General features: G+C 40.6%; 1 protein-coding gene across 1 annotated transcript in view; it reads right to left on the bottom strand.

Annotated features, from left to right (window-relative positions):
• The window catches only part of LOC109934509 (phosphatase and actin regulator 1-like), a 254,101-nt gene extending 243,396 nt beyond the window's left edge, over window positions 1-10,705 (bottom strand). Inside the window, exon 1 of the mRNA XM_048613033.1 lies at window positions 10,552-10,705. Coding sequence (XP_048468990.1) covers window positions 10,552-10,690 — 139 coding nt within the window. The 5' untranslated portion in view covers window positions 10,691-10,705. The remainder of the gene's footprint in view (window positions 1-10,551) is intronic.
• Window positions 10,706-15,330: the final 4,625 nt, after the last annotated feature.

Genomic DNA, 15,330 nt, shown 5'->3' with positions numbered 1-15,330 from the left:
AACAATACAGATACACCACAAGGAGTTGCATTGGATTCCATGTCAAATACCATTTAACATGGCAATAGTAACCTTCTCACTGATGTTCAGCTGACATACCACTGGGATCATTCAACTCCAAGACGTTATCATTGCCTTTGCCCAAACAAACAAACACAGTTGAATTTCAGTGTGCAGACCTGAATGAAAGCGTTGAGAGAAAAGGGACAAGAGGATAAATAGTGTGGGAGACTTGACCCAGGACTGCATGAAGACCTGAATGGAATTGGCAAGATATTTTCAGTGAATTTAAACACAACAAAAACAAACTAATTAGCATTGCAAGTTTTGTTTTGTTTAGTCTGTAAATAAGGGCAATGGTTAAACTAAGAACTACGGTCAGCATAGGTGCAACTTCAGATACAGGTGCAACGGGCCACCTAAGCACAAGTCCTTGCCAGAAGTTGAATCTTGCTGGTTTTCCAGAAAAGTAACAGAATATTTATTTATTACGAGACACGTAAAATAAAGTAGTTCACTTTTTTTTTCAAAATTTAATTAAATAATGTTATGCAGACTGTGCTGCACTCAAGCCAAATCACGTCAGGTGTGGTCATGGATCACTCAGACCACTTGGACAGCAGGAAAAGACTGATGTATAAAGTCAATACTAGTCTGATGCTCCATCATGCCAATGCAGTATCCAGATGAATTGTGCCTATGAAGTATTATACTCATTTAATAACAATTAGAATCAGTATATGGCATTGAATCATAGAATCCCTATGGTGTGGAAGCAGGCCATTTGGCCCATCGAGTCCACATCGACCCTCCGAAGAGCATCCCACACACAGATCCATCCCCTACCCTATCCCTGCACTCCCCACCCTAGACATTGGTCAATCTAACATAGCCAATCCACCTAACCTGTACACCTTTGGACTGTGGGAAGAAACCAGAGTACCCAAAGGAAACCCATGCAGACACGGAGAGAATGTGCAAACTTTACAGACAGTCGCTCGAGACTGGAATCAAACCCTGGTCTCTGGTGCTGTGAGGCAGCAGTGCTAACCACTCTGCTACCATGCCACCCCAAAACTTACAAGTATGTCTGCTTTACAGATAATTCCAGTTTACGTATAGCCAAATTTGAGACATTATACTCATATTTGAAGAAATGCAATTATCAGGCTAATAAATTGAGACACGAGAGCACCAGTCTCATTGACTTCACATCCTATTTCATATGAAAACGATAGATGGTTCTCAAGTCATTCAGACTGATGGAAGTCTTGTTAGCTGGAAGAAGTTGAGCTCTGACTTTCAGGGCTTGAGCTCCATTGTCTGCTGTGATACATTCAGGAGGCTGAGAGCTGCATTCGTACCATGTTCCAGGATGTGGTCAGCCAGAACTTAAGAGTGTGCAAATGGCAAGGGAATTGGTTGCTACCAGCATTCAAGGAGGGCCAGACCACTAGTGCCGATTCTGCTGAGTGCATCTCCCCATCTATCCAGTATTCAGTCCTGAATTATAGCGCAGGCCATGATTTCTCTTGGGACTGCAGCCCAAGTCAATGTCACAGCATTATGACTTGCTTAGTTGTGTAGAATGGGTAGAGGAAAGCTAGAAAAATAATCGAGATAGAAAATTCGCATCAAGGGAACAGCAAGACCTTTCTATGGTAGACATGTCTCTAAGATGGTATGTTATGTCCCTAGAGCATGGGTGAAGTATGTCACTGAGTGCTGCAGAATGTTTTGAAGAAGGAGGTTGAATAGCCAGAGACAGTGGTCCACAGCATTATTGAATGAACTGGTACTTAAAATGACATGGTCCTGAAAGCAAAACTTAGGGAGTTACAAAAGGTGCCATGTGCTTATGAGTAAATAAATAACAGGATATGTATGAGTGTAAAGATGGTGCGGTTAAGTTAGCTTTAGGTTCCTAGGACATAGGGACAAGTCTGAGGGAGGTGGTACATATGGTACAAGTTGCATCATAACAGGGTCAGGATACAGATCTTCATAGGAAGCGCTGTTGAAGAGGATTTAACTCAGTTTGGCAAGAGCATGGGTGGGTACCTCAATGGGGCTTCAGAAGGGAGAGAGGCAAAACTGGAAACAGGAGATATAAAATTAATAAGAACACAGATATATAAAGCATTTAATAAACTTCATTGGTACGCCTTTATCATTAAGGCACATTGGCACTCAGTGTATATCATATTCAAGATGCATTATAGAAGGTCACCAATGCTCCTCTGACACATCCTCTAAACCTGCAATCTCTATTGCCTAAATGAAATGGGCTGCAAGGGCATCAGAATGTCATCACTACATACTCCCCTCAAAGTCACTCAGAATTATATCATTCTTTCTCCACTATCACTTGGCCAAAATCCTGGAACTCACAACACCACTGTGGATGTATCTACACCCCAAAGACTGCAGTAGTTGAAGAAGGAAACTCACCACCACCTTCACAAGGGCAATAAAGGGATTGGGAAAAAATGTTGGTCTTACTATCTATGCTCACTTTTAACAATTAAATAAAAGAAAACAATTATGGAAGGAAGTGGAAACAAAGGCTTGAAAATATTCAATAATGGAGCTGTTCAGTGATTGATGGAATGTACTTTAATACAAGCAATTTAGTTAATAAATCAGATGAGATGATAGAACAAGGATAGACGTTCAGAATAAAACAAAATGAAGGAAAACCCAAAGATGCTTTAAAAATACAGAAGGAGCAAGGGGATAAGGAAGGAAAGAGTAGGACTTAATAGAAATCTAAAAAAGATAACCTGTTTGCAGAGTTACAATGGTATCTTAATTAATCCATCTTCCCTAAAATGGTGACAATCCAAACATTGTGGTTAAGGAGGAAGACTGTGAAATATTGGATAGTGAAAACATAGAAAGAGAAGCAAATTAATGAGGTTGGCGTCTTTGACAGTGAAAAGAATCACCAGATCTGGATGAACTGCATACCAGACTCTAAGAAAAACAAAGAAAGAAATAGCAGATGATCTAAACATCATTTTCTAACCTTTGTTAGCTGCAGATATGGTGCTGGAGGAGTAGAAGACTGTTACCTCTATTCGATTGCTTAAAAAGGAGGAAGAGATAGAACAAGTAATTACAGGCCAGTCAGCCAAACTTTGATGTTGGGAAGTTATTAAAAAAAAGTTCCTGTAAAAAAATGACTGTAAAACACGTAAGACAATATGTTTCACTGTATCTCAGTACACATGGCAATAATAAATTAAATCAAATCAAAAATTCTTAGGTACAGTGAAAATCACTATTGAAAAAGGCATAGATTAATCAATGTTACAGAGATCATAGGAACTGCCGATGCTGGAGAATCTGAGATAACAAGGTGTAGAGCTGGATGAACACAGCAGGCCAAGCAGCATCAGAGGAGCAGGAAAGCTGACGTTTCGGGTCGAGACCCTTCTTCAGAAAAAAACAATTAATCAATGTACTTAGTTGCTAGCAGAATTTCTGACAAATTTTATTGAACTTTTTCAAGAGGTAACAAGGAGAGTCAGTGACGCTAACGTATTTGATGTAGTCTATATATAGATTTTGGCAGGGCTTTAGATAAGGCCTTGTATAACAGATGAGATTTTGTCAATGAAACTGGCTAGTAGGATCAAAAATTGGCTCAGTAGCTCAAGAGACAAAGTGAATGATTGATTGAAGCTTTTGTGGCCAGAGTGTAAGTTCCTCGATCAGCTGAATAGTGTAATTCTGCTCCTGTCTTTCGGTTCTTGAGGGCTCAATAACTTTGTTTTTCCTGTTATATATCTGACTGTAAAGGAAATTATTAAGAAGTTTGCAGATGATACAAATACAGCTGTCTGGTTGACAGGGAGAAAAAAAGCTCCAGTTTGCAGGAAGATAGCAACAAAATGATCAAGTAAGCAGAAAAGTGGCAAGAGGAATTTAATTCGGAGAAGCGTGAGTTAATGCATTTGGGGTGGGCAAATATGGTAATGAAATACACTGTAAGTAGTCAAATACAATGAGGTGTAAAGGAGGAAATTGGAAGGCAAATCCAAATATCCCTGAAACTAGTAAAACAGGTCAATAAAGTACTTAGGACAGCACAAAGGATACACTCCTTTATTACCTGAGGCACAAGGTATGAGGACACAAATATGATGCTTAAACTATGTGAACCATCAGTTAGGCCACAGTTAGACTCTTGCACACATTTGTGTTCAACATATTACAAGAGGTAGTGATCACACTGCACGGAGTAAAGGAAATTTTAAAATATTATTTCCTGAGACGTGTATATTGTTGAGAAGGCAAACGTTAGTTGCCCAATCCCAAGTCATAGAATCACTGAATCACACACAGTACAGAAGAGACCCTTTGGCCCATCAAGTCTGTACAAGCAAAACTACGCGAAATCTACACTCGCCCCACTTTCCAGCACTTCAACCATACACTCGAATGTTATGACATTTCAAATACTCATCCAAGTACTTTTTAAAGATTGTGAGATTACCCGCTTCTCCAGCCCTCCTAGGTAGTGTATTCCAGACAACCACCACATCCCGGGTTTTCCTCATTGCCCCTCCAAACCTCCCACTTTTCACCTTAAAAGTGTGCCCCCTTATTTTGCTTTCTATTCACCTTGTTCAAATTCCTTAACAATCTTAAACACCTATATCAAGACCCCTGAACATTCTCCATTCCAAAGAAAACTTATCCAGCCTCCCTTTTTCGCCAAATCCTGGTGAACCTCCTCTGCAACCCTTCCATTTCAATCACATCCATCCTATAGCGTGGTTACCAGAACTGCACAAAGTACTCCATCTAAATTTTGTACACAACCTCCCTGCTTTGACTGATAAAGGAAAGTGTCATATATGCCTTCTTAAATACCTTATTCACCTACCCTGCCACCTTCAGGAATTTGCAGACAAGCACCCCAAGTTCCCACTGTTACTCTGAGTTGCCTTGTGCTCTACCATCCATTGACTACTCCCTTCTCTTGTTCCCTCTTCCAAAGGGTATCACCTCACACCTCACACCCATCTACCCATCCATTTATATCCTCCTGTAATCAAAGAGCTTCTACTCACTGTCAACCACCAGCCAATCTTCGTGTCATCTGCAAACTTTATCATCCTGTGACATTCTCATCTACATAGCTAATACATATCACAAACAATAAGGGACCCAATACTAATCACTATGGTACACCACTGGACACCGGCCTCCAGTCACATATACAGCCTTCTGTCACCACCCTCTGTCTTCTGAGTCGAATTTGGATTCAACTTGCCAAATTCCCCTGGATTCCATGTACTTTTACTTTCCTTGTCAATCTCCCATGTGGGAACCTGTCAAAGGTCTTGTTGAAATCTACATGAACTACATTGATTGCACTACGTTCATCTATACGCTTCATCTCCTCCTAGAAAAATTCTACTAGATTTGTTAGGCAAGACCTCCCTCTGACATAGCCATGCATATGATCTCGAATTGAACCTGGCCTCTATAAATGGAGACTAATTCTTTGCTTCAGAATTTTCTCACATAGTTTCCCTACCACTAATGTGGGATTCACTAGAGTATAATTCGTTGTTTCTTCTCTACTACCCGTCTTGAAAAGTGGAACCACATTTCCTGTCCTCTAGTCCTCTGGCATTTCCCCTATGGCCAGATATGAATGCAAAATCTGCGTAAGAACATAGGATACAGAACATAGAACAGTACAGCACAGTACAGGCCCTTCGGCCCACAATGTTGTGCTGACCTATTATCCTACTAAGATCAATCTACCCTGCGTACCATACATACCCAACATAAGGGCAGCTGTGATTTCCTCCCTTGTCTCCCTCATCAGCCTGGGATACAAATCATCCAGACCAGGGGATTTGTCCACTTTTAAGCCTGTCATAACCTCCAATAACTCCCCACTCCCTATATTAACCCGCTCAAGAACCTCACAGTGCACCTTGTTGAATTCTGTACTTATATTCTTCATCAAAAAAGGAGAGAAAGCAATTTTTAAAAAAAAATGTTAGCCTGACTTCATTTATCAAGAAGTTGCAGGTACCTATTAATAAAGACATCTTTAACAACATGCTTGGAAAATCATACTAGGAGCAGCCAAAGTGAACATATGGCAAGATCAGAAAAATGAGGTTTTTTGAAGTCGAGAAAACAAAATCCAATTTTCCACTTAAGGTTTGAACAGCAAGATTAGAATCTTACTAGTAAACAGCAAGAGGCCCATTTGTTGACATTTATATCTCATTAGTTCCTAATCTTGCCTCATTTTTTGAAATTTTCTAGTCTCTCATGTATCAGAGAGATGTCTGACAGCTCCAGGCTTCCCCTTGCTTCCCTGGGCCTTTGAGCAGTCCCCAGCATTCTGGAGTATGCTTCCTGGGCAGTGACTGCCTGCACTTTCCTGTCCACAGAAACTGACATTGGACCTATACCAGTCTTACTACATCATGGCACATTACCAACTCACTTAGAATACAGTTCTCCGCTTCAGTTCTGCAATATGGAATGCACTGTCACTGTGCATTGTTAATATTGCTGCCAGGTCACTTCACAAACAGGGACAGGCATCCATCTCAAACATTGAAGTAGTACGTACTTTAGGGCTCTCTGCTGGCTTTCTTAGCACTCACTCACTCCGTGCCTACTTGGATGCTCACACCATGTCTACCTGGTTTTGCTTTCCTTTTTTGCAATTTGTCACATCATTCAAAACTTAAAGGCACACTGTACTTCTGTGTTGCCTTGCTATTTAGCTCAGATACAAAACCCAGACATCTTGTCACAGTTGTCAGCAGTGATCAGTAAAAGAGTTGAAAGTGTTGCTGCATGGCACCATATTACATCCATGTCACACATATACCACTTGCCAGCAACTTAAGTGACAAACACATTGCATGTGCTTCCACCAAATGGCATTGACTCAAAGTTTAAGGGAAGTAGTCTTTGCTCAAGTCAAGGATGTCTCAGCAAGTTATGCCAGAGTCCAGCATTCAATCTCAGTTTAGGGGATTGAAAATGGTCAGTTAGCTGCTGATAGCTAGAGTCAAGGGTTCTGCATCACTACAGGGACTGGGCCACAATCAGTCCTGCAGATCCAATACAATCAGTCAGGGAATTCACTGTAAATCAATTAGGGAAACTGCACAGAGATCAGCCAGGGGTCTAATTCACTTGTCAGTCGAGTTGTTTGTCCAAGTTGGTCAAGTGCATGGGCCACACTCAGGCCTGTGAGTTTATTCACTGAAAGTCAAGTTACCAGGGACCACTGCTACGTTTGGGACGTTGAGGAAGTGGAGGATTAGTGGCAACATGCTGGGATGGAGGGGGGTAATAACTATGAGAACAGGCAACTCAACATCGGAGGGCGCAAGATGACAGTGTATTGAAGGATATGGGTTGAGGGGTTGGGGTGTTTGTCATTATGGGCACACCTAGCCAGGGTGGTGCTCGATTATTAGGCTCAGTCTATGACTCACTCTGCCAATATGCCTTATGTTGACTTCCATCCTCATCTGAGTCACAAAGGCACAATGGAAATGGAAAATGTTTATGATCATATGCAGAAAGGGCAGCATTTTTTTTTTTCTGTCTGAGCACATTGCTCACAAGTAGAACCAATCAGAGGCCCTTCATGGGGCAAATGTATTAATCAGGTGTTTACACCGTACAGGTTGAAGACGTCTATAATCATAGTCCCATGCATTCAACATGCATGCAGTGTCCAACTGTACAAATCCTGGTCACAAACAATTTTCACCATGTCATTGGTCACTACAGATTGATCATCGCCATCTCTGTGCAGCAGAAATGATCCCTGGCAACCTTTAAAGTGGCACTGTTGGCTGCAATTCACAAAGGTATTCTAAGGGCATATAGGTTACTCAAAGGCATGGAACTGAATTAATTTCACTCTGAACTATAAATATTCATCAACAATTTATATGCAATATTGGATTTCTTCAGTGATGTGAGGGTTGAGAGTGGGGGAATAAGACTTTAACAATTCTGACATACTTACAATCTCCTACTGTATTTGCACGGTATGACTTATATTGCATTTATCAGAACAAGGTCCCTTATGTCAAAAATCAATACAGAGGCATTCTGTGGTTCTCTTTGTCAGAATCCACCACAGAGGATTATAGTAAATTATCATTTGTATGTGATGCAAATGCTGACTGCCAACATTACAAAGAACCCGTTCAGTTTCTAATATTCCCTATACAGATTCATTGGAACCACAGCTAATGAATACAGGCACAGCAGGGGTCATCATTATTGTGGCTGTGGTGCTATGGAAGCATAGAGAAACTGAGGTAGAACAGATGCTTCAGCAAGCAAAACCAGCATTAACCTCCAGCAACTGCCCACAGTCTCCATGTGAAGAATTGGCAGCTGAAGATTTCCTCAGCATGCAGAGGAGGATGCCCAGAGTCGATCATCCACGATGCCATTCCTCCAGATAAGTGAGACTATTGCCATTAAAGACTGCAAATGTCACAGAATCCACAGAATCCCTACAGTGTGGAAACAGGCCACACCAATCCTCTGAAGAGCATCCCACCCAGATCCAGCCACCTGACCCTATCTCTGTAACCCTGCATTTCCCATGACTAATCCACCTATACTGCACATCCCTAGACACTATGGGCAATTGAGCATGTCCACCTAGCCTGCACATCTTTGGACTGTGCGAGGAAACCGGGGCACCCAGAGGAAACCCATACAGACATGGAGAGAATGTGCAAGCTCCACACAGACAGTCGTCCAAGGGTGGTATCAAACCTGGGTCCCCAGCGCTGTGAGGCAGCAGTGCCAACAACTGAGCCACCATGCTGCCATCAGGACACCAGATCTATACCATCTGCTGTCAAACTTGAGGGATGGTCGGCTGTCCTATCCTAATGGGTGTTAAGATGACGGCGTCGCAAAAATTTTTATAGAACAGGCTGTTTCCAAGGCACAACTGTGGACCTGTGTGTGATCTCCCAATCCTTGACCCACAAGGCTGTTACCAATGAAGTTGTGCCAGGTCACACCATTTCACCTTGTTTTCCAATGACAAGATCAGTGCTGCAGCACAGGCAGTAGACTTGCCAACAGCGCGGGCTTCCTGCCAAGTACAGGGCAATACAGACTGCACTCACATTGCTCTGAGTGCACCATATGATAAAACAGAGACTTCACGAACAGGAAAAGGTTTCCATTCCATTAATATATAGGTCATCTGTGACAATCAGTACTACATATTAGAAGTCTGTGCCAGATACCTTCAAAACTGCTATGATACCGATATTCTTGAGCACTCTCATGTTCTGGCTAATTGACACCCGGGTTGGACAGATGTGAGCTAGGTTCAGTTATCATTCATTGACGTAAATTAATTGTTTCTTGAAAGGCAGGAAGTACCAGTTTGTTTTCTGAAGCAAATGCAGCATTTTTGTTTGTGTTTTTTTTCTCTTTTGTTGTTGTCCAATGAAAGTTAATGATTTCAATTTTTTGAAGGTTTTCCAGCAATATGATGTTCCTACATTGAAAAATGACAAGATGTTATGCCACGCTGTGTGTTAGGAAAAGAGAAATACTCTCTTACACAGGATTCCAACATGGTACGGCTTGTGCAGTGTGATTCGTAAAGCTGCAGCTGTAGTCTGATCGTGTCGATTAGACAGGCAATGATGTCAAATTGTAAATTTGTAAATTTACATTCGTAAATTATTGCTTTTTCATTTCCCTCCTTTATGTGTACTCAGAAGGCAGTTCCTGTCTAGCAGCACTTGTCGTGGTGCACAGATGAGCTTTATACATATGGTCCCAGCAATAGCAAGTACTGCTGCTATCGGTGAACTCAAGTTAGTGAAAACATTCTGCCATAAAGGTTTGGTAGAGATATAATAAGGTAAACAGCATAAATTGCATGGGAAGTTTGTCGGGCCCACTGATGGAACCCTTCCATGAAACTTGATTGGTATATAAGATAACCTTAGAAAGCTCAGCAGTATATTAGAAAAAGCACTTGTTGATGAAGGCCAGGTGATACAGTGATATATAGACAATAGGTGATATAAGTGCAATAAATATAGAGTTGCTGAGTGGCACTCCTGGAACAGGGAGGCTCATGTGGAAAAAAGTTAACATACTCACTCAGTAGAAATTTCTTTTTTATGTGAATAGCTAAGTCATCATTTTATTCCAATACCCCAAAGTCAAAGACTACACACAAAGATGGTAAGTATAAAGTGTGCCTGTCAATTATGAAACGTACATATTAAGCACATGGTGGATGAGTGAGAAAGAAATTGATGGAAACAGAAAACAGAATAAACTGTCAGTTCATATTCATATGCTGAAGAAATAATTATTCCACCAGACCATAAATGAGCTTAGCAGTACAGAGATTGTTTATCCATGAAAGTTTCCTCCCAGTCCAAAAAGATGTGGGTGTCACTATTTTGTCAGTCCAAATACCATATTCACTTCTGTATGGCTCACCATATTCAAACTGGTGAAAATAATTTGTATGCATATGCCTACCTGCAGATGTCTGTTTAAACTTTTCGCTTTTCTTCTTCCTCCATTTCCATGGTTTAAACAGCCTCCCTAATGATGCAAACTTGCTTCTTCTCCTGATGGGTGGTGTATGAGTACCTGGGACCAGTGACTCTGAACGCATTGCAGCCAGCCTTTCTACTTCTTCAGCTGGATTGAGGAACAAAAGAGAAAGCTGAGCAATTTATGTCAGAGTGTTTAGCGAGGTTATTTACCATCACTCCCATGTCATTAATGTTTCAACTGTAAATTATTATTTGGAATTTCCCAATAAAGTTAGCTTCCTACAACATGAAACAAATTCCATCATGGTTATTACAAGTCCACAGTGAACTTTGTCTATCTAGAGCTCACTTGTAATCTGTCACTTTTTCTATAGACTGCCTTCCTCCCTCCCTGCTCATCTTTCAATCTCTCCATAAGGTATATTGCTCTCTGTATTAGTCTATGTGCTTGAGAGACAGGCAAAAGGCAGATTGAGTGTCATTATTTAAGATGTCACTGCATTTTCATTCTATTATTTCTTTTTATCCATAACTGTAATGATTTTTGTTTCTGGTTGCCAAGAACTGTACATCTTACAAGTATCAGCCTTCATCATTTCAGAGAAAAATAACACGAGTTTTTCTAGCCTCTCCTTACAGCTGATACCCTCTAATCCACGCAGCATCCTAGTAAACCTCCACTGCACCCTCTTCCAAGCCTCCACATCCTTCCCATAATGTGGTGACCAGAATTGAATGCAATGCTTTAAGTGTGGCCGAACCAAAGTCTTATAAAGCCGCAACATGACATCCTGACTCTTGTACTCAATTCCCCGACTAATAAAGGCAAGCATGCCATACACCTTCTTTACCACCCTATCTATTTGCGTGGCCATGATTTTTATCCAAAGAATCATTAAATGCCCTCTTGAATGCCTCCATACAACCTGCATCTACCAAATTTCCAAGCAGTGAATTTGATACCCTAACTATTCACTGAGTGACAAAGTCTTTAATCACTTCACCCTAGCTTCTCACTTTAAATCCTTCTCATCTTGATCTAGTTTCTTTTTTGAGTGGAAACAGTTTCTCCCTATGTAATCCATACGCTCCATTTATGATTTTGGAAACCTCTATCAGATCTTGTCTGAGCCTTCTTCTCAGGGGGAACAATATTAAATTCTTCAATCTGTTGTCATAATTGAAGTTCTTTGTCCCTGAACCATTCTTGTAAACTGCTTCTACACTCTTTCCAAATTGATTACATCCTTCCTATAATGTGGCACCCAGACCCACACACAATACTCCAGTTGAGGTCTAACAAGTATCTTATGCAAGTTCAACATCATTTCTTTGCCTTTTGTACTCTATGACCCTAAGCCACATTGCAGAGGAATTTTTTAACGGTAATTGATAAAGGATTATTTTTAATGGTAATGGTAATTTTATTTGGTAATTTAAATGGTAATTGTTGCTCTGCCTGTCAAGTCTCTGGGTCAGTTATTATAGAAAGAAACAGATCTCAATCCATCGCACCCTTGTTCTTGGATGCACTCTTTCAAGAAACAAAGTCGGTGTGAGTTAATGGGAGTGTGCAAATATAAGAGAGGTAGTGGTTTTAAGGAGTATCATGGAAATATTTATAGTTTGGCAAAAACCATTAAAATTATTTTAAAAATCTAATTTGAATAACATCGACTTTTTATTTATCACACTGAAATGTGTAAGACCACAATTCATTTTTTTGTATCCATTCACGGGATGAGGGTGTTACTGGCTAGGCAGCATTTATTGCCCATCGGGAGATTTCCCATTCTATCGTGTCTTGAGAACATGCATCATGCCAATTTGTCCAGGCAAAGTGAAGAAGGAAAGGGACAGCAATAGATTTGTATGTGTAGCCCATGCAGCCGCACTGAGATTTCTGGGATTTGTTAAAATTCACATAACTTGAGTGTTGTGGTGATCAAGGGGCAGAAAGTGCTGATGCTGTTTATCAGTGGTAATGCTCCTATTGCATCTGTTTGTTGCTACTTTAGCAGTTGAATTGAATTGAATTAGCTTTACTGTCACATGTACTCAAATGAGTAGTGAATAGTGTACAAGTCACCACTTAACGGCCATTTTAGGTAGAATAGTCCCGAGCTTCCTCAGTTACAGATCTCAGAAAAATGGAGAAGTAAAAAGTCCAGCATTGCAGATTTTAGGAATGAATTATAAAATGGAGAAAAAAAATGTTCAGAATAATAGTCTTCCAACCCAGTCCATGCTGGCACCTAGACTCCAGGCTGCGCCAGGCTTCACCTTAGGGTTCACGAGCCTGGACTCACCTCAAGAGCGGAAGTCTACGCTGAGGCCATGCCAGGCCAAAAGACTGCCCCACCAGAGCTGAGAGACTGCCATGCTGGGCCACTGGGAGATTGCCTCGCCAGGAACAGAAAACTCAATGCTGGGCCAGCAGACCATCATGCTGGGCCGAGAGACTGCTAGGCTGGGCCTCTGGGAAATCTTATATTCTGTTCTTGTTAAATGCGAGGAATGGGGGTTGGGGACAGGTGAAGTGCGTTGGTGGTTAGAATTGATTCAGAGTAGGCAAAATGCACCAATGCATTATAAGAATTAATGGAGTCAGCTAGGAGGAACTTTTTCTTAACAGGTTAACACTTATTACAATATTAAAGTATACCAATATCTAGAAAGGAAGGAGGCAGGTCAGTGTTATCAGGTTGAGGCTGTTTGCCAAAATTAATTCAGACCCGTTTACGGGTGCTACTCATTTTGAAAAAGGCTTTCAACCAAAATTCCTCAATCCACTTCACCAAAACAGATTGGACTAAAAGTTAGATAATGCTAGATAGCAGGCACAGGGAATCTGATTATCCTGCATCTAATGGAAGTGACGGATCAGCATCTAAGTTTTGTGCAGGGCAGCTGCAATCAAGGAGCTGGACGCCTCCCCATGCAGTAGGACATAGCTCTACCACTGTGAAAATGCTGAAAAATCACTCTAAATTGGGGCTTGATTATTTAAATTACCTGAATGCGGCAATCTGTTTTCAAAGCAACTCCTTAGAAACCTCCCTCATGATAGGAATGTGTCAGGAATGACATCCATGTCACCCCCTGGTTGCTTGATATGTCCTACTTCCACTCCTGCCATTAAAAGAGCTGGACAAATTCACTGTAAAATTGAAAGGGGACCAAGGTTGGGAAATAAATATTCTGAAGTATACAACATTTCAAAAAAGACAGGTAGAACAGAAAAGGAGGAGAGATAGAAAAGGATGACATAAGGACACCTGTGTGAGAAAGGATTTTGGCTCAAAATTCAGTAAGTACAATCAGTAATGGTAGAAATTAGGAATATTTAGGGCAAATAATATTGATTGTGGTAGATTTTAGGCATCATCAAAATAGTTTTAACATTGAAGACTGCATTGAGCAATAAATCATTGGAATATGTAACAAAAAGATAATTTAACAATCATGGAGATCATTAATCTTCGTACAAGTTGGAGAAATTCTATTAGCCAAGGTAGTCTTGAAGATGAGTTCACAGGATACTTTTACAACAGTTTCCAGGAACAATAGATTGTAGAACCAAGAGAAAAAGACTATTTTAGATCTGGCACTGTGTAATGAGGCTGAGGTAATCAGAAACCTTACAGAAAAAGATCCTGTGGGTAAAAGAGATCAAAATGCAATTGAATTGTATGTCAAGTCTGAGAGTGGCACATTTGACCCAGAAACAAAAATGTTAAACTTAAACAAATTTAATTACATAGGTATGAGGGGAGAGATAACTAACACAATTTGGGTAAATAGTTTGAAATGTATGATGAGATTTTAAAAAATCGCAAACATTTAAAGAATCAAAATTAAACTGCTCAACAAAAACTACATTCCATTTAAAAAAAACCTCAGCAAGAAAGATCCCCATGGTTTACAAGAGATTTGAAGAAAGAATATTTTAAAACTTGTGCACAGACTGGTGGGTGTCACTGGTTAGACCAACATTTATTGCCAATTCCTATTTGCCCTTGAGAAGCTGCTGGTGGGCTGCCTCCTTAAAACACTGCAGTCCATGTGGTGTAGTTGCATTCACAGGGCTATTAAGAAAGGGTGTTTAGGACTTTTACCCACCCACAATGAAGGAATAACAATGTATTCCATAACTCGATGTTGTGTGGCTTCAGGAAAAGCTGCAGGGTGGTTATGTTCCCTTGAACTTGTCCTTCCAGGTAGTAAAGGTCATCTATTTGGAAGATGCTGTTGAAGGAGGCTGGGTAAATTGCAGTGTATTTACAGCTGATACACACAACTGGTACAGTGAATTGGTAGAGGAAGGAGTGAATGTTAAATATGAAATGTAACCCAGACTGTTGTGGGAGGCAAGAAAGGAGATATAAGGGATTTGGCTGTAATTTTCGAATCCTCTCTAGCCACAGATGACGTGTCAGAGGGCTGACGAACTGCTGGCATTTTTCCATTATTAAACGAGCAAAAAGGATAGAACAGGAAATTATAGGCATGTTAGTCTAATGTCTGTGAATATATCTGAATATATCTGCACTTGGTGAGATAAAGATCAATCAGGAATAGAGAGAATGGATTTGTTAAGAAAAAGTCAATTTGGGAGGTTCTGTCTAAGGAGCCATGGAGAATTTCTGCAGTGCATCTTGTGTGCACTACCAACAGAATTTCACCAAGGCTCATCAGACAGCACCTTCCAAACCCATGACCATTTCCATTTAAAAGGACAAGGGCAGCAGATATGTGG

The sequence above is a fragment of the Rhincodon typus genome, chromosome 2, assembly GCF_021869965.1.
Source record: "Rhincodon typus isolate 14 chromosome 2, sRhiTyp1.1, whole genome shotgun sequence".
In the NCBI taxonomy this organism is placed as follows: Eukaryota; Metazoa; Chordata; class Chondrichthyes; order Orectolobiformes; family Rhincodontidae; genus Rhincodon; species Rhincodon typus.
This window is presented reverse-complemented; position numbering and strand designations above follow the sequence as displayed.